Source organism: Grampus griseus (genome assembly GCF_964374135.1).
Source record: "Grampus griseus genome assembly, chromosome: 10".
Classification (NCBI taxonomy): domain Eukaryota; kingdom Metazoa; phylum Chordata; class Mammalia; order Artiodactyla; family Delphinidae; genus Grampus; species Grampus griseus.
In genome coordinates, this window is record NC_139004.1 from 36,489,294 (window position 1) to 36,512,645 (window position 23,352).

A 23,352-nucleotide genomic window follows, 5' to 3' on the forward strand; every position below is an offset into this window, starting at 1 on the left:
TGTTTGCTGACATTGGGTAAAATAGATTTGGAAACCACTTCAGAACCCCAGCTGAAAGAAGGGAATTCACTCCATCCCAAAACCAGGTAGCAGTGACTCATCTCTGGAATGAAAAGGAGACATACCAGTTGGGGGCTTAACAGAGCCCATCTGCTACGGCCATGATCTTGGCCTTGGCTTCTTAGGCTGACATGCACTTGAGTCTATCATCGGATAGAGTCACTTTCTTGGTTGCAATTTATGAGCTGCCAGTGTTTACTTGTGAGACTGTCTGGGAGCTGGAAGGGAAGGAAGATAAATATACCAAAGCCCAGCTGAGCAACTGATAGGTTTTACATTTTATTTCCAGGAAATGACATTGTTTTCACAAAGAAGAGGTATGCCATCCTCTCAAAGAGAGGCTGCCTTCGCCTTCAGGGGCAGCCATAGGGATACACCGAACCTGCCCAAAACATATATCAACAGAGGTGCTTCTGAGGTACCAAAACAACAACAACAACAACAACAAATTTAAAAAGCACAACAGAAATACATAACCTGTTCAGTGTAGTGAAGCAGAGTCTCTTAAGTACTCTGAAGCAGTCGGTGCTTCAGACAATGGTGGCAGCAGGGATGGCCAACGTGGAGGGTCGTGACGGACGACTTCCTAACTCAGTCTCTGTCCCACGTGGCTCTATCCCATGCTCTGTCTCAGAGTGGCCCCACGCCTGTCCATAGAGAATCCTCCAGACCATCCCAAGTTCCCACCGCCTGGCAGTTTTTCAAATGTCCTTGGAGCACGGTCTTCAGGACAGTCTCTTTGCTTTGGAGAGAAAAAAACAGAGAGAGATAAAGGAGAAGCCTGCATGTCCCTCCCCTGGCCTCCCTGCTGCCACCCTCAGTCTTTTCCCCACACAGCAGCCATGGTGAACCAAGAAAATAGATGGCAGATCAAATCACTCTGCTCAAAGCCCACTCCTCACTTCGCCAGAGTAAAAGTCGAAGTTCTTCCAAAGGTCTATAAAGCCGTATACAATGTGCCCCCTGCCCAACCTCCTGACCTCACTTTCTATTCCCCGTCCCATCGTTCACTCCACTCCAGCCACACCACCTCCTTGCTGTTCCTCCTATCCCCTCTGCCTAGGACACCCTTTCCCCAGATGGCAGCATGGCCACTGCCTACTGAGCTTTACTCAAATACCACCTTCTTCAGTGACTACCTTAACTACTCTATCAAAAACTGCCAACACTCTCCTCATCACTCCCGACCCCTTTCTTGCTTAATTTTTCTCCATAGCACAAATCACATCTAACTTATTAGATTTTCACTTCTTCTATTCTTCATACCTAGAAGGGTGTCTGGCACAAAGCTGGCCTTCAATTAATATCTGTTGGAGGAAAGAAGGAATTACATACACAGCAACAGGCAGGGAGAGGTGCAAGTTTTTCCTCTGTCCAGAGAGAGGGGGGGTGCAAGGGGCTATTCACTGGCCTCTAGTGTTTTCCAATAGCTGTGCTTCCTTGATCCCAGAGAAGCAGGGATCTTGGCTTACACAAAGGGCAATCTCAAGAACTTCCTTGAGGTTAAGGTCTTGAATCCTTTGGTAGGCAGATTGAAAGTGTTATTAAATTTATATACAAGGGAACAATAAGAGTTTTGGGGGGAGACACACATCAAGGGATAAGGCAAGGAAGGACAGTAAGTGACAAAAGAAGAGAAGGGAAGGAAAAAGGGTGGGGCAAAAATGGGATGTGGTGATGGAAGAATAAGAAAAAAAGCTTCTATTAATAAGTCTAATTTTTGATCCCATGGTAATTTTGCAAAGCATGAATTTTTAAGTCAAAATTTTTAGAGAATCCAGTGTTATAAACTACTTGAGTGCATGCAGGTGGACACCCCAACCCATGCCAATCTTGCTGAGTGCCACTTTCTCTTAAACACTGTCCTATGCCAGGCAGCCATGCTGACTTCATGCACATGACACCCTGGATTCTTGAGGCAATACTGGGTAGATTAAAAGTACTTGCTAACAAGTATCCTCTATGGATGAGGTCAACTTGGCAGACACTGTTACTGCTGCCATTCCCCATATAGTCCTTTACAAGGCTCTGTCTTTCAACAAGTGATGATGGGTAACACCAGGGAAAGCCTTCCAGGTGGGCAGGCAGATACCCTCTTCAGAGACTGCGAGTTTCTCCTGTCCTGTGTCTGGATCACGCTCCTCCTAGCCTACAGGAAGCTGGCAAGAGCCACAGGCCATGTGATCTTACCTGGGCCAATCTTCCCAGAGACCACCAACCTCTGGAGGGACCTCTGTCTCAGATTCAGGAAAGCTATGGTTCATAAACCTTTCTCCCCACCTCAGCACCCCTGAAGGCCAAGGCACACTCCCACCAGTAGCCTCGGCTCAATATTATAGTATCAAGGGAGCTGGGAAGTACAGTTTGAAAAAGCCCCTGTACTGAAAATCACTGTTCTAAAGGACCAACTAGATTTTATTTCTAGATCATTTGCTTTTTTCTTTTCTGAGCACAACCCAAAGAAACTGCTAGGGAAAGCTTAAAGTGAGAATGTTAACACTCTTGTCAACCAACCAACACTTAATGAGAACAGAACAAATGGAAATGGGGGAGCAGTTGACAGAAGACTCTGCTCCAGCACCTCCCCAGCTCCAGAGGGAGATCCTCCATAGCGGATGTCACAAAATGTCTTCTCTTCAGGAAAATCTCACGTCAATATCCCAGCAAGCCACAATTACTCATGCGACAAGCACTTACTCAACATTCGTTACCTGCCCCAGCTCCAGGGCACCCTTTCTCCAAACACAGGATCTGGCATCCTAACACTCTCCTCCTCCTCCTCTCTGGATAATCTGGCCTCCCAGACTTTACAAAGGATCTATGGCTAATCAGTCATGAGGCATTACTCCTCCCGTGCGGATATGGGCCTTGAAGACAGCAACCAGCCGAGGAGGCCTGGAGTGGGGCTGCTCTCGGTGGAATCAGAGGCCTGTGCTGCCACAGACGGGCAGGTCCTTCTCTCTGAACTCAGGATCAGAGCAACCGCTGCCCAGGAGGAAAATGGTCCTGCCAGTGTCAGAACTGTGAAAATTACAGGCTTGCCAATTCTAGTTCCCAGATCCTACATTTGGTCCTTTAAATATTCCCATGCACTGGGGATTAAACCAGCTTTCAATTGGCAAAGAAGGTTGGTATTTGAACTGAGAATTTTCTCTAAACTCCACACTGCAGCCCAATGAAGCTGCTGATGGCTCTGGCACATTTTCCTAAATCAGGCCTCAGAACCTTCTGTCTGTCTCTAGAGAAAACCTCAAAGCTGCACTTGCTGCGATAAATGCAGAAACCGAGACTGGTGCCAGAACTGCTCTCAGCCAGTGAGTGGGACACGGAGGCCGATTCGGTTTACTGTGTTGGCTCCTAGTGTTACTAAAAAGGCAGCAAGACACCAGATTTAGCCTCTGCAGAGAAAAGAGGGGTCTGATATTATCTACTCTGTGGTATTAACTCTGTGTGAGGAGAGTCAGAGATGAATTTAGGACACAGGGTTCTTCTTTCCTTTTCCAGTGGCTGCATGCATCTACCATGCTCAGACTTTTGAGAAAAAACCTGGACAGTGGGCTGGGTGAAGAAAGTACATATGGGTGTGTGGAGAAAAGGGAACCCTCCTGCACTGTTGGTGAGAATGTAAACTGGTACAACCACTATGGAGAACAGTATGGAGGTTCCTCAGAAAACTAAAAATAGAGCTACCACACAACCCAACCCAACAATTCCACTTCTGGGTATTTAACCGAAGAAAATGAAAACATTAACTCAAAAAGATAAATCCATGCCCAATGTTCACTGCAGCATTTTTGGCAATAGCTAAGATATGGAAGCAACTTAGGTGCCCATCGATAGATGAATGAATAAAGAAAATGTGGTATATATATACAAGGGACTATTTCTCAGCTATAAAAAAGAATGAGACCTTCCCATTTGCAACACATGGATGGACCTCGAGTGTATTATGCTAAGTGAAATAAGTCAGGCAGAGAAAGACAAATACCATATGATTTCACTTAAGTCTGGAATCTAAAAAACAAAACAAATGAATAAACATAACAAAACAGAAATAGACTCATAAATACAAAGAACAATATGGTGGTTGCCAGAAGGGAGAGGGATGGGGGAATGTGTGAAACAGGGGAAGTGAATTAACTTCCACTTACAAACTTCCACTTACAAAATAAATTAAGTCACGGGGATGTAATGTATAGCATAGGGAATACAGTCAGTAATATTGTAATCACTTTGTATGGTGAAAGATGGTAACTAGACTTATTATGGTGATCATTCTATAATGCATAAAAATACCAAGTCACTATGTAGTACATCTAAAGCTAATACAACACTGTAAATCAATTATACTTCAAAGAAAAAAATAAAAACAAGAATAACCCCCAAAAAACAAAGAGAAAGTACATGGGTGTCCCCACCCACACAGAGACCCAGCAAACTTAAGCTCAAAGGCTGACCTCGGTCAAATCTGGGTTCCCAGGTCAGTGTTCCTCTCAGAAAGGAAAGAGAAAAGAAAACAGAAGGCATTCACAACACCTCAGTAGACACTTCCTAAGCCTTGGCTGTCCTCATGCTCCTCTGGCACTGTGTGGACATGTCTTGTTTGGGCCACCAAGGGCGGCACTGCTAGAACAGGTCACTGCTTCTCATGCCTCTGTGCTTATGCTAATTCCTCTGCTTGGAAAGCTATGTCCCTAGGGAACCTTTAGGACTCAGTTCAAATGGCACTTCTTCTGTGAAGCTTGCTCCCATACCTCCACCTGTCCAGGCCGAATTGACTGTCCTCTCCTCTGCAATTTTCCAGCACCCTATTATGGAACTTGTCACATTACCTACTTTTCTGTCTCCTCCGTAGACTATGAGAGCTGAGACAATACCCTGTTTATCTCTTTATCCCAGTGCATAGTGTAGTGTTCCTATAAATGCTTATGGAGTGATGGGAGGTGGAGAGGAAGAGCAATGAATTCTGCCAGATTCAAGTGGCTCCTGGGAGGTAAAAAAACCTATGGGGACTCAAAATTGGGCACAAAGTCCAATAGTACATAGTTGTCAGAAAAGTAGAAAACACTCTGGTTTCAAAGAACTGCCTGAGGACCACCCCACCCTCAGAATGTCTTCCTTGGGCATAACAGGCTCAACACCTGGCCTGTGACAGGCTTGCTGCCCTCACAATGGCTGACCAACAGAGGGCCAATTCCATACCATAGCTGCTTGCAAATCAGCATCAGATTTCTGGCCCTACTCAAAGAGGCTGACATCTGTTGAAGGGCTAGGAGAAAGAGAGTGATAGACAGAAGATCCTGTTCTTAGCAGGTTTTTAAGCCTCCAGCTTCTCTGGACTTAGAGAAGGGAATATCCAAAGACACACATGAACATGGGTTCCCGATGGCCAGGTGGTGGAAAGCAACTGGAAGGGCAGTGAGCTTTTGGTTCTTCTCCTCTGATTGGCCTTTTTGTGCAACCAATTGACCTCACAGCACTTTGGCTCTGAGCTTTCCCAGAGGGTAGTACCGTACTAGATTTCTAAAGGGACTGAACGTGATAATCAGATCCACTCTGCTCCTCTTTACTCTCATCTCTGCCCAATAACCAATCCTTCCGATCCATTGGCTTCCTTGTGCTTTGCCCCAGGACACATTCTTTTGCTACCAGGACATTCAAGTCTCAAGCAGAGTGTCTCTGCAACCTTCAACACAGCAGGCCCCAAGTATGATGAGATCACTTGTTTAAATTAGCAGATATTCACTATGGAAGTATGGTTCCTTGAGGAAACTCACCCACCCCTTCCCTAATCTCTTTGTTTAAACTCTCTCTGGCTGGGAAACCTGTTTGTACCACATCCTGTTTATAATTTATTGTATACCCAACCCAAGATTTCTGCAACACCCGGACAGCAACTAAACTGTCTTGAACAACAGCACCATCTAGTGACCAGCAGAGCAAGCTGTGTGACCATGTGTTTTTCTAATCACATCCTTTTTTATCCCCAAAACCAAGACACATACACCTAAGCCTCCCCATTCCCTGCTGGTCAAATAAGTTAATTCTACCTCAACTCTTTCTTACATGTTCATTATCTTTAACTCCCTTTACTTTTCCCAATTTCTTCCACCTCTTCCTTAGCTCAAGAATCATTTATCTTACTCTTCCCTATCCAAAAACTCTGCCTACATTTGTAAGTCCTTTGTTGAGGGGACTTACCTCTTGTTCATACCCACTCACCTTTTCGTTCACTGATGAGGACAATTCGTCGTTCTTTCACTTCCGAGCTCAGATTATCTACCATCTTATTAATGCAATTGTCTAGAACCAGGGAGTGGGTTTTCGACTTGATGTCCTTCCGACAAATGGGGCATTCTATCTTCCGCTTCATCCACTCACTGATACAGTAGGAGCAGAAACTATGTGCACAGTTCAAGGTGACAGCCTATAATGGGAATGTGAACATACAGATCAGAACTGTGATGCTTACTTCCCCAGGGCGGTTGCGATCTCAGAACCAACTCAGATCACACTGCCAACATGGGTTAGCTACCCTACAAACAAATGTCACTGGACGTAAGTAGGACTAGTAAGCATGTGAATGTTTGGTATAAATACATCACTAATTCTCTCATGAAAACAAATTTATGTCCTAATGGTGAATTAGCACCTCAATTTTAATATATGAAGGGGAACACACAGTGAATACTCAGTATACAGAATGGTAGGAGGCATCATCTTTACTCAAAAGCAGCTAAAAAAGTATATGTAAAAGAGAACTTAGGCTGGGAAAAAATGTAGTGGGTTCAACTGATAGTGCCTTAAGTAAGTAACCAAGCCTGTGAGAAGAGAGAAAGCAGAAGGAAGCCTGTATGTGAGGGGCTCCTATGAGTAACTCCAATGGTCAGCTTTCTGCCAGGACACTTTTCACTCCCCAAAACATAAACCATTCTCCTCATTACTCTTGTTTATGTACATCTCCTAAGATACAACTTTCGTGAGGCTCAAAAGTCTTCCTTCCTGTTTTTAGGATAGCAGTGGAAAATGACACAGAAATCATGTATTTTTCAAATGCCAAGTTGAGACCAGAAAGCCAACTAGGAGACCTTCTCGATAATGAATGAGATAAATTGTCATAAACGGGACTAAAAACCTGTCTGATTAAAATGAAACCTCTTCCCAACACTGATTTTAAGAGGTGACCCACAGAAAAGGTCAGGCACATGCTGTAAACCAAACAAAGTCAAGTTATTTGTCTCTTACGTGTCGTGCAGATGCTCTGGGTTGGCTAACTCATCACCCATTCCAACCACCCTTTCCTTGTCTTCTTCTATTAGGGTCTGTAAGCCACGTCAAAAGAGCACGAACTGAGTTTCTCCAAAGTAGGGAATCAAATGACTAGAAACTATGGGGGAAATTATGACCCTAAGTCAAAGTAGATCCAGAGCAAAAGAAACAGGTCTACCCAGGAGAGATTTTTCAGGAGGCTAATAGACCCAATCTCCCTAAAGTCCACCAGAAAAAAGGAAGCAGTGTGTGTATGTATTTTCTTTTTAAAGGAGTCTGAAAAGCACTGTCATTTAACAAATTGAGTTTAACACCGGTAGTGTAAGATGAACTGGACACAGATAGTAGAATGTGTGAAAATAAAAGAGGACTGTGCAGGACTTCCCTGGCAGTCCAGTGGTTAAGACTCCACGCTTCCAATGCAGGGGGTGTGGGTTCCATCCCTAGCTGGGGAACTAAGATCCCACATGCTACACAGTGTGGCCATAAAAAGAAAAAAAAAAAAAGGAGAGCCTGTGCAAAAACAAGACAGGATAACAGGGAATTCCCTGGTGGTCCAGTGGTTAGAACTCTGTGCTTTCACTGCCGAGGGCACAGGTTCAATCCCTGGTTAAGGAAATAAGATCTCACAAGCCGCGCAGCGTGGCAAAAAAAAAAAAAAAAAAGACAGGATAACCGATGGTAACCCAGGAGAGATGTTTCATTTTCATAAGGAGCCTCAGAGTTCCTGAAATATGTTCCACTTGGCCACTGAATTCCCAGCAACCACACATCAATGGCATTTACCGCCCTGTTCAAAGGCTGCACTGCACACCTACTCTCAGCACTGTGCCCATTCAGAGCAAAGAAAGAATAGTTTTATTGAGCAGCTTTATTCTGATACTTCAAATTTCTAATGCCATCTAATTCTGGACTGTGCCAGAATCAAGTGGTTCCCGGGAGGTAAAAAACCTGTAGGAGTTCAACACTAGGCACAAAATCCAACAGGACATAGTTGTCAGAAAAGTAGAAAGCACAGGACATTCTGACCTGTGGGAGGGTGGGGCAGCTCTCAGGTGGTTCTTTGAAACCAAAGTGTTTTCTCCCCAACACCAAAGAGATAAAGGCTTTATTACAGCCCAAAACACTGATTCTGCCAAACAGATACTCAAGAACAAATGAAATAAGAAAAAAGACAGTGGAGGTAAAGACGACTACAAAAAAAAATGAGAAGTGACCATCTCTAGCAGTCACTTTGAAGTCAAACAGCTACAGTAAGTTCCTGGAGGAAAAACATTCTTCAGAATGTTTCCCTACAGCAGAAGCAGTCTGTGTAGCCGAGGCTCCATTCAGGGCTGGGAGAGTGAGAAGGCATGAGCCACCATTCATAATTACCTCAATGAAGTATTCTGAACAAATAATACACTGGAGCTCATTCTCTAGCACGTCATTCACATGGCTAAGAACTTCCTCCTTCTGTGCTTGCACCTTCGCCTTCTCTTCCTGCAAAAACACACAACCCCACCTGTCATTCGGGAGAACCAACGAGAATGCAAAACAGGACAGGAAGCAGGGTTATTAGTCTGCAATAGGATTCAGAAGGAATCTAAATTAAAAATTCACCCTGGCACAGCAACACGAGAATAAAACTCTTTCCGCAAGGGTTACTGTTTCTCAGAACTGCTTTCTAATATAGGACACTATCTTCCTTTTTTTCCCTCTCTCGACTTCTTTAGTATGTATTCGCATTGCAGGTTCTGTCTCCTTCCCAAAAATTAACCAAATGATAAAAACTGAAGGTAGCATACCCACTCCACCAACCACCCAAGACCAGAATGAGGCATTAAGTATCCTATAGCAAACTGCAGTTCAGAGGTGATACAAAATCATCCCAAGCAACCAAGAACTCACTGGATAAGAAAGAAATGAGGAACAGTCCATAAAGGTAGGAAGCTTGAATTAGTGTGTAAGGTCCATTCCATTCTTTGCAGCTGCCTCTGCTATAAAATAAGGATAATACCTATGTTCCCTAGAGGCAGGAGGCTAGAGAGATGGCCTCTTGAAGTACCTTCAGGCCCCACACTCTGTGATGCTTGTCACTTCCCACTCCTGCAGTGCAATTTCCCTGTGCTTTCCCCAACAGGTCAGACTGCTTGTAGACACACTTTTTAAGGAGGATCTAGGTGTGCTCTTTTTTTTTTTTTTTTTTTGGCGGTACGCGGGCCTCTTACTGTTGTGGCCTCTCCCATTGCGGAGCACAGCTCCGGACGCGCAGGCTCAGCGGCCATGGCGCACGGGCCCAGCCGCTCTGCGGCATGTGGGATCTTCCCGGACAGGGGCACGAACCTGCGTCCCCTGCATCGGCAGGCGGACTCTCAACCACTGCGCCACCAGGGAAGCCCAGGTGTGCTCTCTTGAAGCCAACATTTATTAAGTTAGCACCTCATCTCCAAAACAGAAAGGATGAGGAGCCCCTTAGGCGGAGAGGAAAAGCCATTTAGGGTATATTTGATATACCCTAAATATTAGGGTTCATTTATTTCTCATGTTTTACTTTCTCTTCTAATCAAAGCAAAGACTGTCAGACTGCTTAGGGCAGTGAAGAGGGACTGACTGGACCCAGTTATAACTAGAGTCAAGTTCCCTGAAAACTTTTGAATTACTGGATTTAAAAAGATGTGGTGGTTTCTTGGAGGCTGGGGAAGAAGGAACTATGTGATTTAAACAGAGGATAAGGATATCAAACAAACAAGAAAGTCTCCTCCTTTTCTGTATTCTGCTCCAGATATGTACATGAGGAGGGGTGGGCTGAGAGATGCAGTCAGACTCAAGCATAAGTTTCAGGTCAGAGGATGCAAACTGGTGGCCTGTGGACTGGATCCAGCCTGCAGACTTATTTAGTCTGGCATTCATGGTATCAAAAAACACTGAACTGTTGCCAATACTTGAAAACTGGGATACTTTACATAAACATTTGGATTTCCATCTTCCATGGAAAACTCAGATCGGACAACACTGGGCTTGCATATCTGGATGGCAATGACTGGCTGCATCAGAGAAGAGCTGCCTCTGGGGGTGGGGGTGAGGGTGCACCTCTGCCTCACAGCTCCCCACTATGTTCTTACACCCAGGCCACTTTACTCCTATTATCGGTCTGACCCCAGTGGGCACTTGAGTTTACAACCCCTAATTTAAGAGTTCCACTGATTCGATATGGGGAATAACTACATAAATGCATCAAGATGAACTATTTTTTATTTTGACTACACCACCCCTTAGCCTATGTGAGTGAAACACTCTGAAGGAGCATTTACCACAGACAGTGGACTAGACTCCAGGATGTGTCTTATTCCCAGCATTTTGCTTCTGGATAAAGGAAGGAAATAGATGTTGTCTTACAGGCAAAACCTTCTACAGCCCTAACTAATTTTACAGATTATTTCCCTTGAGGAAGGAAACAGCCATAACCTCTCCCTTCATTCACCATACCAACCTTTGCACTGTGGAAAATGCTGAGTTGCATGTGCTAACCAAATTCTAAACCTTCACCTTCTTTCCAGTACCTTGGTCTGCTCCAATTCTTTGTTCTTGGCTTGAATGATTGCTTCAAAGTCCTTCTTGCTGCGATTTAGCTCTTCCATCAGAGCCCGATGCTGCAGAAACATAGCAGATACATACTCAAGATGCGTTACACTGCATTGTTCCTTTCAGCCACCATGCCTGTCTCTCCCTCTGTCAGCAGCTTTGGTTCAAGAGATCAATGGATTGGCAATTTCAAAATAATGTTTTTGTTCCGTCAGGACATCCCACTTACATACTGCTTTTTTCAGGGAAAGGGGCAGATAGGGAGGGATGCCATCAAATCTATTAATCCCTCTGGAAATAACCCAACTTCTGTGGCCATCCAAATCAACTGAAGAATTTACACTGCCTTCCAGAGAGTCTGATTCTGTGGGTTTGGCTTGGGGCCCAGGGATGTACATTTTTTACAAAGCCACACAACTGATCCTGAGAACAAATGCTCAAGAACTAGTAAGTAACTCTAAGGTTACCCAGCACTGGGAGCAGCTTTTAAAAAATAATCAGGGAAATATGGATTCAGGAAAACTAGATAATCATTTTCTTTGAAATGAAAAAGACTTTTAACTATTTATTCTATAAATCACATACTACATGCTCATAAGGTAATGCTGCCTGAACTCTGGCTGTGTCTTCTGGAAGCTGGCATGCCCAAGAGCTAGCAGCTCATTCATTGTGACGAACTGCCTACATCAAATGTCAAGAGGTTCCATTTCTATGAAACATAATTTCTGAGCTCCCTCATACTTAAGTATAGCTTATATTTTAAATCTCATTTCAAATCCTTTTTTAAAGAAGGTGATCTTTCTTTTCTATTATTTTAATTCTTTTATTTGGTGTTTTTCTTTTTTTTTCTGTTTTAATGAGAACTATATTTTCAAATGGTGGACTCTTTCTGCCCATAACTAAACTGAGGAAGACCTGCTGACTTAAAAGTCCATGGGTTGGGAATTCCCTGGTGGTCCAGTTCTTAGGGTTCTGTGCTTCCACTGCAGGGGGCACTGGTTCGATCCCTGGTGGGGGAACTAAGATCCCAGATCCCACAAGCCATGTGGCATGGCCAAAAAGAATAAATAATAATATTGTATCTATGTTAAATCTGCTGAATTTAATAACAGTGCTAGGATGATGTAAGAGAACGCCCTTGTTTTGAGGAAACAAATACTGAAGTACTTTAGGGTAAAGGGACATAAAACATGCAATTACTTTTAAATACTTAAGTACTTTGGGGTAAAGGGACATAATATATGCCATTACTTTTAAATAATTCATAAAGAAATATACACATGGAGAAAGAGAGAAAATGGTAAAGCAACTCTTGGTAGCTGAACCAATACCAGAAACTGCCTACCTCCACATTTCATATACATAAGAAAAACAGGGCTTCCCTGGTGACACAGTGGTTGAGAATCCGCCGGCCGACGCAGGGGACACGGGTTCAAGTCCTGGTCTGGGAAGATCCCACATGCCGTGGAGCAACTAGGCCCATGAGCCACAACTACTGAGCCTGCGCGTCTGGAGCCTGTGCCCCGCAACAAGAGACGCCAGTACAGTGAGAGGCCCGCGCACCGCGATGAAGAGTGACCCCTGCTTGCCGCAACTGGAGAAAGCCCTCGCACAGAAACGAAGACCCAACAAGCCAAAAATAAATAAATAAACAAACCAATGAACCAACATATAAAAAAAAAAAGAAAGAAAGAAAATCCCCCAAGTCAGTTAGCTAATTTACACTTTGCAGCTGAAAGTGTGCTTTGCTGATAACTCAGCTGACTCCAATTCACCTTCTACATGTCCAGAATCACACTATATAACGGACATTCTGAAAACAGAAATGGACTTAGAATCCCAGTAACTTACAAAGTCTAGTCACTTAACCAAGTCACTTAACTACTTGCGGTTAAAGTATAGTTACTTATAAGATGCAAACATCAAAATGGCATTTGTGATGAGTGCGTTGTAAAATGCAAAGTGCTATATAAGTACGGGTAGTTTCTAAAACTGTGTTTGTGCTTTTTTACCCTTTTATAGCTGTGTTTAAAATGTTGGCTAGAAGAGTTAAAACTTGAAGAAACATTTTCTTTTGCACAGGAGTCCTTTTATGCTCATTGTTTGCTTATAAGGAAATACTTTGGAATAAGAATTTAACCATTTTCTGCGCACCTACATAGAAGGTAATAAATTATTACACTGTCTATAACTCAGCAGCCTTTCTAGGCTAGTACCTATTTCTGGCTTCTTTTAGGAGACACAGTCATAACAAAAATATTTAATGTGCCAGGCATTGTGCAAAGTGGCTTACATACATTGTGTAATTCTCACAAAAACTCTTGAGTTTGATGCAATTATTATTTCATCATCAGTAAAATGGGGAAAACAACAGCAGTTACCTCACAGGGCTGTTGTTAAGGATTTGAAAAGACTATACATAGAGCATTTAGCACAGTGCCTGGCCAAAAGTTAACTGCTACACACAGTTTACCATTTGTAGGTACGTTCATTTTACAGATAAACAGACACAGAAAAAGGCAAGTGCAAGCAACAGGATTTTCAACTCAAGTCTGACTTCCCAAGTTTCTGCCGCTTGCTTTCTTCTTCCTTTTTTTAAAATTATCTCCTCGTACAGTAGGGGGAAATAGTAAATCCCCATGATAGTGGCTGAACTTAAAGCCAGGAAACACCTAATTTAATTGTCTTTGACTGTCCTCACCCCCTACCAACGCCTGGCAAAGTGAGCTGCTCACTAAGTTCTTGAACTAATGAAAGACTAGATTTCTAACCCGGGCGAGCTAGATCTTTCTGGGCTGGGTAGAGTCTCCTCGTCTCTGAGCTGGTATCCCTGGCTGCAGACCTGAAGAGGCTGTTCAGGTCCTGTTCGAGGAAACGGACTTGTCTTCCCCTCCTCAAAAAACAATTTACCAAGGGCCACTGCCCTCCGACCCACTAGGACTTGAAGGGTCCCAACCTACATTCACCTGTGATAACTCCTATACATCTCCACCACCGCCATGGCGACATTTTTGGAGCCCAGCTCTCCCCTGCCTTCCTCTTGGCAGGTGCCGAAGGTGGTGTTTCTGAAAAGATATTATTCAAGACACACATTTTAAAATGTGTGGTCTGGGGGCTTCCCTGGTGGTGCAGTGGTTAAGAATCCGCCTGCCAATGCAGGGAACACAGGTTTGAGCCCTGGTCCGGGAAGATCGCACATGCTGTGGAGCAACTAAGCCTGCGTGCCACAACTACTGAAGCCTGCGCGCCTAGAGCCCGTGCTCCACAAGAGAAGCCACCGCAATGAGAAGCCCGCGCACCGCATTAAGAGTAACCCCTGCTTACCGAAACTAGAGAAAGCCCGCGCACAGCAACAAAGACCCAATGCAGCCAAAGATAAACTAATTTTAAAAAATAAAAAAACAATAAAATGTGAGGTCTGCAGAAAAAAAGCAGTTATGTCAGAAGTCCTGAGTATTCATCTTGGCCACTAATTAGATGCATGTGCCTTAATTTTCTCATTTATAAAATGGGAAAATAGGTGCCCCCCTACGTTGGGGTTAATAAGAAAAAAAATAACATATATGAGAGCACTCAGAAAAGTTTTTAAAGCTCTATGTAAATGTAAGTTATTATAATTATAGGCCTGGAAAATGAAAAAGAACAGCTTCAGAAGGACCACCAGGTGGACCGAACAATAACCATGTTTCATTTGAGAGTGGTAGGTCCCCCAGGCATGCTGTTATAGAACCATGACCTAAAAGTATCCTATTTTAGGTTAATGAATGGAGACTGGCCAAATGCATCATGCTAAATGATAGTGTGTTTTCCAGTCTGTCTCAGTAGAGGGTGAGGTGTTGTGGGTGCAGGGTGCTTAATGATTCCTCAGGGATTTCCAAGAGCAGAACCTTACTCTTTTCCAGTCAATTTCAAAACATTATCTGAATATTAATTTAATAATCCTCTAAATGGGAAACATGCCTACCCCCCCACCCTAGAAAATACACAAGCTTAGAAAATAAAATTCTAAAAAGACTGAATTTTTCACCTAATGCTTTCCAAGGCTGTTTGTGCACCCAAGGTAGGCACCCTCCCAAGCATGAAGTAATATGTGATTGTTAGCACTGTAAAAAGGTTGGGAGGTAGGTAAGCAATAAAAGAACCGAATGATAAATTCTCCTGAACAAATTCTAATGCGATTACTCATTTTTCTCAAGGAGATGCAAACACTTACCTCCTGACTTATAACAAACTACTAATCATTACACATAAAGAAGACAAAGCAGGTTTTAAAGATGCAAAAGAACTCATAAAAAAATAAACAGAAGAGAGAGGTAGTCAAGTTAAACTAAATAAATTACAGGCAATCTTTTAGGATAATTTTATTCCTGTGAGCCTTGCCTCCTTCAGTAAATTGATACGTTTTGCTGAAGGTTAAACTGCACATTCTCAACCTAACCTAAAATGCTTAATTGGAACATTCTCAGATGGTTTCAGGATGGCTTCAGCTCAGGAATGGTGAGGTAATGGAGGCCCTTGCAGGCCCTGGTGGCCAAGTCACAGCTCTCAATTTCCCTCTGCTGCTCTCACCTTTCTGGAAGCGCAGCCACTCTCCTAGAGAGCCTCCTAATTGCTACAGGCTCATTTCATCTTCACCAAAGCAACTCGTGCTCAAATGAAGATGTAAGCTTTCATGCTGAGGTCTGGCATGTCTGTGAGGCTCCAAGTCTCCGACCTGATGGCATGAGCAGCTGCCACCTGCTCTGTCTACAGACTGGAGATGCCACAGAGGTGTGCACTAAGCAGCAGAGGCAGCCGGTGGCCACAAGAAGCCTGGTTGCCCCCCACTCCACCACCCACTATAAGCTCAGGACAATGGCAAGAGATTTACCTCCTGCAGAGTCTGGGCCAGCTGTTGCTTCAGGTCCTCTTCTCCTTGTTCTTTCTCCAAACGCTGCAAAGCCAAAAACAAAATGTAAGGTTACCATGCAGGAAGGGGGAAAAAGGGACAAAATCCAGTAACAAGCAGAGCAGACCTGCTAGCGTGAGCATCTGGAAACGACAGGGGGCAGGGAGTGGGTGGAAAATCTCCCATTTTACTTCAAGCTGTTGGCAGTAAGGGACTTAAGCAGAATTAAACTGCTCAAATACTGCACACCTCAGGGCTGTCACCTTCAAGCCACCACTCAGGGTGTTCTGGAGAAACTCTGGATTAATACTCCAAGTCCCCTTCACTGGCTAATGCTGTGACTCCCAAAAGGATGTAAACTGAGAGCTTCTGAGTCACCAAGTATCTAAACTGAAACACAATCCCCTGAGCTGGCACTCACAAGCTCCACCATGTTTCTTTCCTCAATTCTGGCCACTCTGTCTCTCACTCTGAGTCTTTACCACTTCTAGCCCATAAACTGCTCCTCCTCCTGCCTTGCCTGAGCTTATGCTATGTCTCCTCCATCCGCCCCCTTGAATGTAGATGCCTCCTACATCATCACTCCCCTACATCCAGCATCTTCCAGAAGAACCTCTGGGCCCTTCCCTCCTTAAGAATTACCTACCCGGGACTTCCCACGTAAGACTCTGCACTCCCAAGGCAGGGGGTCCAGGCTCGATCCCTGGTTGGGGAACTAGATCCCACATGCATGCCACAACTAAGAAGTCCGCATGCTGCAACTAAGAAGTCTGCATGCCACAACTAAGAAGTCTGCATGCCACAACTAAGAGTCTGCATGCTGCAACTAAGAAGTCCATATGCCACAACTAAGAAGCCCACACGCTGCAACTAAAAGATCCCATGTGCCGCAACAAAGACCTGGCACAGCCAAAATAAATAAATAAATAAAATATTTAAAAAGAAAGAATTACCTACCCATTTAATATGCCAACTGGAAATGGTTCTCTAATTTAAATATATTGAAACTGTTCTGATTATTTTGTGTGTATAATACATCTTTGTCTCCTCAACCAGATATATTCCTTAATGGCAAAAACCATTTATTAAGTATCTTTATAACTACCCAAACTCAAGTATAGTGCCAGGTAATGTGGGTACTCAAAAAAAAAATCTGTGTGGCTAATATGTATAAAATAGATAACTAAAAAAAAAAAGAATGACGTGGAGAATTCGGTAACATACAGGGTCCTCCTTCCATTATAGTAGTTGAAAATGCTACATCCTTGCTTTCATGATGTCCTCTGAACCCAAAGTGCTATCCTGGAACAACCAGACACCCTCAGAAACTGGTTACTTGAGGTTACAGGGAGTGCAAGATTCCACCCCATGGGGTGGTGGTGGAAGTATCATACAATAACATTTAATTTCCAGAGGAGCAGCAGAAGTGATTCCAGGCTTGTGTTGAGACCCCAGCATTAGCACTGCTGGCCCTGCAGGTGAGATGTTTGTGCCCAGTGACAACAGCATAGCATCTTCCTTGGACTAGGTCTGTCTCATTCCTGACTGTGTAGTTTCCAGCCTTGTTTTCCCAGTCCCCCAGCAATTAATGTTGTTTAAATAAATTCCTTATATTGCAAAAAAAAAAAAAAAAAAAAGTCTGTGGGAATTCCCTGGCAGTCCAGTTGTTAGGACTCCATACGCTCAATGTTGAGGGCCCGGGTTTAATCCCTGGTTGGCGAAATAAAATCCCACAAGCCACACAGCGCAGCCAAAAAAAAAAAAAATTCTGTGTGAAGTAGCAAGGGTTAAATGAGTTTCTGAGCAAGCAGTAGGGGTAGGATAAATTCTTAGGGCTTGGTGGGAGAGGGGAATGCAACTAATAAACAAAGGACTAGATATACGTCACTAGGAGCGATTTATATATGGCCCTCTCATTCCTGGAGAAATTCTCTAAACCAGTCCTTTTTGCCTTTCTTTACCATTTTGATAAGGAAAAAGATTTCACAGCTATATCTTGAAGCATGCTGAAAGGAGCCACAAATATTAACAGTAACTCTTGTTCCTGAGCACATAAGCCTTTAAAGAGAGCTCTACTCTGGTGAAGGTGTCATATACTAAATATGTGAAGATAAACCTCCATCTATTAATTTCAAGAATTAGTCCAGGCTGGAAAAGGGCAGCAAAAAGGTACACATAAGCAAGCAGTGTATACCCTTAGAAAGACCTATTTAATCCATGGCCTTGGCTAAGACCAGCAGTTTATGGGGGATAGCTGAGATTAGAATGAAATCTACAAATTGTTCAGAAATAAGCCAACACAACTGGTTGTTTCTTACCCTGAGTAAAGTACATGAAAGAGAAAAGCTTATTCACTTCAATCCTGATTGGCCCCTCTTAGTTCTAAGTCAACAATGGGGAATTCTTGACATTCAGTATTACCTGAGCAAGTAGGTGAGAGTAAAACATGTGGCTCTTGCCAGATGGGAACTGACATTTTGAGCAGAACCAGGATCAGCCATAGCCTAGAAGCTTTGTGCAAGTGCTTGTCATCTAATCCCAAATGACTTGGGGATGCAGACACATTTGCCCTCACCTTGACACAGCTAAGACAGTCATTATTTTATCTACTAAAGGCCCTGTGGGAGGTGGCTTATCACTCAACCCAACAACTGAGTCATGATGTACCTGTCCCCTCCCATGCTGGCTACTCAGGTCAGACACAAACATTTTCTGCCTTTCTAGCCTCCCACTTCCTAGGTTAGCTACAGAGCTAACAAGTTGCCAGGTAAATCAAGGGCAGAGTAATCAGGTGACCTACACCTGCCTTGGGTACAGAAATTTGGCTTTGACCTCAGAACAGAGAAAGATTACTCATGAAGACAACTATTGCGTTAATTGGGGTGTGCTGTAATTTGGGGGCATCTTCACCTTCATCCAACCTCTCTCTGAATTTACCTCAGTTCTGAGATGCCTCACCTTTGCATCCTGTTATATCTTGGCTGGTTCTGCCAGTCACCTTTCCCCATCTTGACATCCCAACTCTGGCTCTTGATCTGATCATCATGCTGAACCTCAAAGTTTTCTGTTCCCATTACATCTCCTGTCCCTGGCACTCAGCACTTGGTCCCTGATCCAGAAACAGAGAGTTCTGGCCAGAGGCTCACGAAGGGCCTGCCCATCCCAAGGGTCACTCTTGTCCTTCCCTCCTGTGTGGTACCTGGAGATGCTGCTGCTCTTCCTGGAAAGTCTTCTCCAGCTGCTCCACTCTGGCCTGCTGTTGGGCCTGCTCTTCACACAGCTGGGACTGTAAATCCTGCAGTTCCTGCTCCATTTTCACAATTTTCTTTGAGTTCCCTTTTTGGGTCTGCTTTTTCACATTCAGAACAGCTACCTGCTTTTCCTGCAACTGTGTTTTCAGCTTTAGAATCCTGGACATCGTTACCTTAAACAGCTCTAAGCGGCTCTGAGATGCTGAAGGATTTGAGGCTTTCTGCTTCTTATAATGAAGCTCTACAACTTTTGCAGGGCCTGGGTCAACATGAGCCCCTGTGGTCTTCCCACTTAGCTGAAGAGAAGTCAACTTAGGATCCAAATATTCAGAGGGTTGACTAGCCACTTCACCTTTCCCATGTGACTTCACTGGCTGACCAGGTTCACAAGACACTTTACTTATTTTGGATTTCAAATTTGAGGGGCCTTCAGCTCCAGAACCCTCTAATTCATTCAAACTAAATTTCCTTTTAGCTCTCAAGCCCTTATTTTTTTCCATCATCTGGTCACTTTTTGGGGAAAGACAAGGATAAATCCTCTCCCAGTCTTCTTCAGTAACTTCATATTCATACTCTGCATTCTCCTTATTTTCCAGAGGCACCCCAAGCTGGATGTGATCTCCATTATGGATAGAATAGACCTTTAAAGGTTCTAGACGTTCTCTGTTCAGCCAAACACCATTCAGACTCTGGGGAAAGGGAAAGAAAGACAAAATAAGTTTCATGATTTCTCTCCTCTTAATGGAATTTCCCTCCTGCTGCTGCAAAACCTTCTGTCTTTTCAGAAAGAAAATCCTTGGAGGCAGAGTCAAGATGGCGGTGTGGGAAGACACGGAATTAGTGTCTCCCCACAACTAGGGTGCCTGCCACCACTGGTGGGGGACTCTGATGCCCAAGGAGATGGGAAGAACCCCAAAGTGAACCGGTAGGACATAGGGGGACTGAGGGGGGAGGAGAAGTGGAGGCCAGATAGGATTGGCACCCCTGAGGCCAGGGAGATCAGGAGAGGCAGGCGGGAGGGGCCCTCCAGAAGGAGCGAGAGAGATGGGGAGCATGACTGCCCCACCCACTCAAGCCCAGGAAGCCTGCTGGGCTCCCAGGTGAGGTCCCCTGCCCTCTGAGACCGGGGGTGGGGGGCACGCCTGGGCCCCTTCTGTTCCTTGAGCCTAAGCCCCACCCCCCACAGCCCCCAGGGCCTTTTCCAGCCCTGTGGGTCCTGCGCATTGGCTCCACCCACCACCCAAACCTCACCCTTGATTAGGCTCCACCTTCCATAGCCAAGGCCTTCCCCCCACCCCGCCCTTTTTTTCTTTTCTTTTCCCTCTTCCTCTTTTTTCCTATTGTGATGTACCTTCCAGTTGTTGATTCATCTATATTTTTATTTTTATATTCTTTCTAACATATCTGTTCATTTCCTAGTCTAATTTTATTTTTTACTCTGTTACTGTTTTTTTTTTTTTACCCCACATGGCTTGCGGGATCTTGGTTCACAAGCTCAGGGTTGGGCTGAAGCTCCTGCGGTGGGAGCTCCGAGTCCAAACTACTGGACTAACAGAGAACCTCAGACCCCAGGGAATATTCATCAGAGTGAGGTCTCACGGAGTTCATCATCTTAGCACCAAGACCCAGCTCTGCCCAATAGCCTACAAACTCCAGTGTTGGAAACCTCAGGCCAAACAACCAGTAAGACAGGAACACAATCCCAATCATAAAAAAGAAAAAAGAGAGATGGCAAAAAAATACGTCACAGGTGAAGGAGCAAGGTAAAAACCTACAAGACCAAGTAAATGAAGAGGAAATAGGCAATCTACCTGAAAAAGAATTCAAAGTAATGACAGTAAAGATGATCCAGAATCTTGGAAATAGAATGGAGGCACAGATTGAGAAAATATAAGAAATGTTTAACAAAGATCTAGAAGAACTAAAGAACAAACAAACAGAGATGAACAACACAATAACTGAAATGAAAAATAAACTAGAAGGAATCAATAACAGAATAACTGAGGCAGAAGAACGAATAAGTGAGGTGGAAGACAAAATAGTGGAAATAACTGCTGAGGAGCAGAATAAAGAAAAACGGATGAAAAGAATTGAAGACAATCTCAGAGACTTATGGGACAACACTGAATGCACCAACATTCGAATCATAGGGGTCCCAGAAGAAGAAGAGAAAAGAGTCTGAGAAAATATTTGAAGAGATTATAGTTTAAAACTGCCCTAACATGGGAAAGGAAATAGTCACCCAAGTCCAGGAAGCACAGAGAGTCCCATACAGGATAAACCCTAGGAAAAACACACCAAGACACATATTAACCAAACTAACAAAAATTAAATTCGAAGAAAAAGTATTAAAAGCAGCAAGGGAAAAACAAAAAATAACATACAAAAAAGGAATCCCCATAAGGTTATCAGTGATTTTTCAGCGGAAACTCTGCAGGACAGAAGGGAGTGGCAGGATATACTTAAAGTGATGAAAAAGAAAAACCTACAACCAAGATTATCCTACCCAGCAAGGATCTCATTCAGATTCAATGGAGAAGTCAAAAGCTTTTCAGACAAGTAAAAGCTAAGAGAATTCAGCACCACCAAACCAGCTTTACAACAAATGCTAAAGAAACCTCTCTAAGCGGGAAACAAGAGAAGAAAAAGACCCACAAAAACAAACCCAAAACAGTTAAGAAAATGGTAATAGGAACATATATATCGATAATAACCTTGAATGTAAATGGATTAAATACCCCAACTAAAAGACCCAGACTGGCTGAATGGATACAAAAACAAGACCCATACATATGCTGTCTACAAGAGACCCACTTCAGACCTAGGGATACATACAGACTGAAAGTGAAGGGATGGAAAAAGATATTCCATGCAAATGGAAATCAAAAGAAAGCTGGAGTAGCAATACTTGTATCAGATAAAATAGACTTTAAAGTAAAGACTGTTACAAAGATAAGGAGGGACACTACATAATGATCAAAGGATCAATCCAAGAAGAAGATGTAACAATTATAAATGTTTATGCGCCCAACATAGGAGCACCTCGATACATAAGGCAAATGCTAACAACCAGGAAAGAAGAAATCGATAGTAACACAATAATAGTAGGGGACTTTAACACTCCACTTACACCAATGGACAGATCATCCAAACAGAAAATAAATAAGGAAACACAAGCTTTAAATGACACAAGAGACCAGATAGATTTAACTTATATTTATAGAACATTCCACCCAAAAGTGGCAGAATACACTTTCTTCTCAAGTGCATACAGAACATTATCCAGGATAGATCACATCTTGGGTCACAAATCAAGCCTCAGGAAATTTAAGAAAATTGAAATCGTATCAAGCGCCTTTTCTGACCACAACACTATGGAGACTGGAAACCAATTACAGGAAAAAAACTGTAAAAAACACAAATACCTGGAGGCTAAACAGTGTGCTACTAAATAACTAAGAGATCACTGAAGAAATCAAAGAAGAAATTTAAAAATACATAGAAACAAATGACAATGAAAACATGATGACCCAAAACCTATGGGATGCAGCAAAAGCAGTTCTAAGAGGGAAGCTTACAGCAATTCAAGCTCACCTCAAGAAACAAGAAAAATCTCAAATAAACAATCTAATCCTACACTTAAAACAACTAGAGAAAGAAGAACAAAGAAAACCCAAAGTCAGTAGAAGGAAAGAAATCATAAAGATCAGAGCAGAAATAAATGAAATAGAAACAAAGAAAACAATAGCAAAGATCAATAAAACTAAAAGCTGGTTCTTTGAGAAGATAAACAAAATTGATAAACCCTTAGCCAGACTCATCAAGAAAAAAAGGGAGAGAACGCAAATCAACAAAATTAGAAATGAAAAAGGAGAAATCACAACTGACACTGCAGAAATACAAAGGATTATAAAAGACTACTAAAAACAACTATATGCCAATAAAATGGACAACCACAGGGGCTTCCCTGGTGGCGCAGTGGTTGAGAGTCCGCCTGCCAATGCAGGGGACATGGGTTCGTGCCCCGGTCTGGGAAGATCCCACATGCCGCGGAGTGGCTGGGCCCGTGAGCCATGGCCGCTGAGCCTGTGCGTCCGGAGCCTGTGCTCCGCAATGGGAGAGGCCACAACAGTGAGAGGCCTGCATACTGCAAAAAAAAAAAAAAAAAAAAGGACAACCACAAAGAAATGGACAAATTCTTGGAAAGGTACAATTTTCCAAGACTGAACCAGGAAGAATTAGAAAATATAAACAGACCTATCACAAGTAACAAAATTGAAGCCGTAATTAAAAATCTTCCAACAAACAAAAGTCCAGGAC

The 23,352-nt window shown here is 43.4% G+C and overlaps 1 protein-coding gene across 3 annotated transcripts in view; it reads right to left on the reverse strand.

Moving 5' to 3' along the window:
* Positions 1-352: 352 nt before the first annotated feature.
* RNF8 (ring finger protein 8) overlaps positions 353-23,352 on the reverse strand; it is a 37,865-nt gene continuing 14,865 nt past the window's right edge. For 2 of the 3 annotated variants that reach the window (XM_082664414.1, XM_082664413.1), the window contains 6 exons: positions 18,981-19,721; positions 15,764-15,826; positions 10,872-10,961; positions 8,704-8,811; positions 6,283-6,487; positions 353-802 (listed from right to left, as the gene is read on the reverse strand). In XM_082664414.1, the coding sequence (XP_082520540.1) occupies positions 786-802; positions 6,283-6,487; positions 8,704-8,811; positions 10,872-10,961; positions 15,764-15,826; positions 18,981-19,721 (1,224 nt within the window). In that variant the 3' untranslated portion in view covers positions 353-785. The remainder of the gene's footprint in view (positions 803-6,282; positions 6,488-8,703; positions 8,812-10,871; positions 10,962-15,763; positions 15,827-18,980; positions 19,722-23,352) is intronic. The other variant, XM_082664415.1, reaches the window with a different exon arrangement.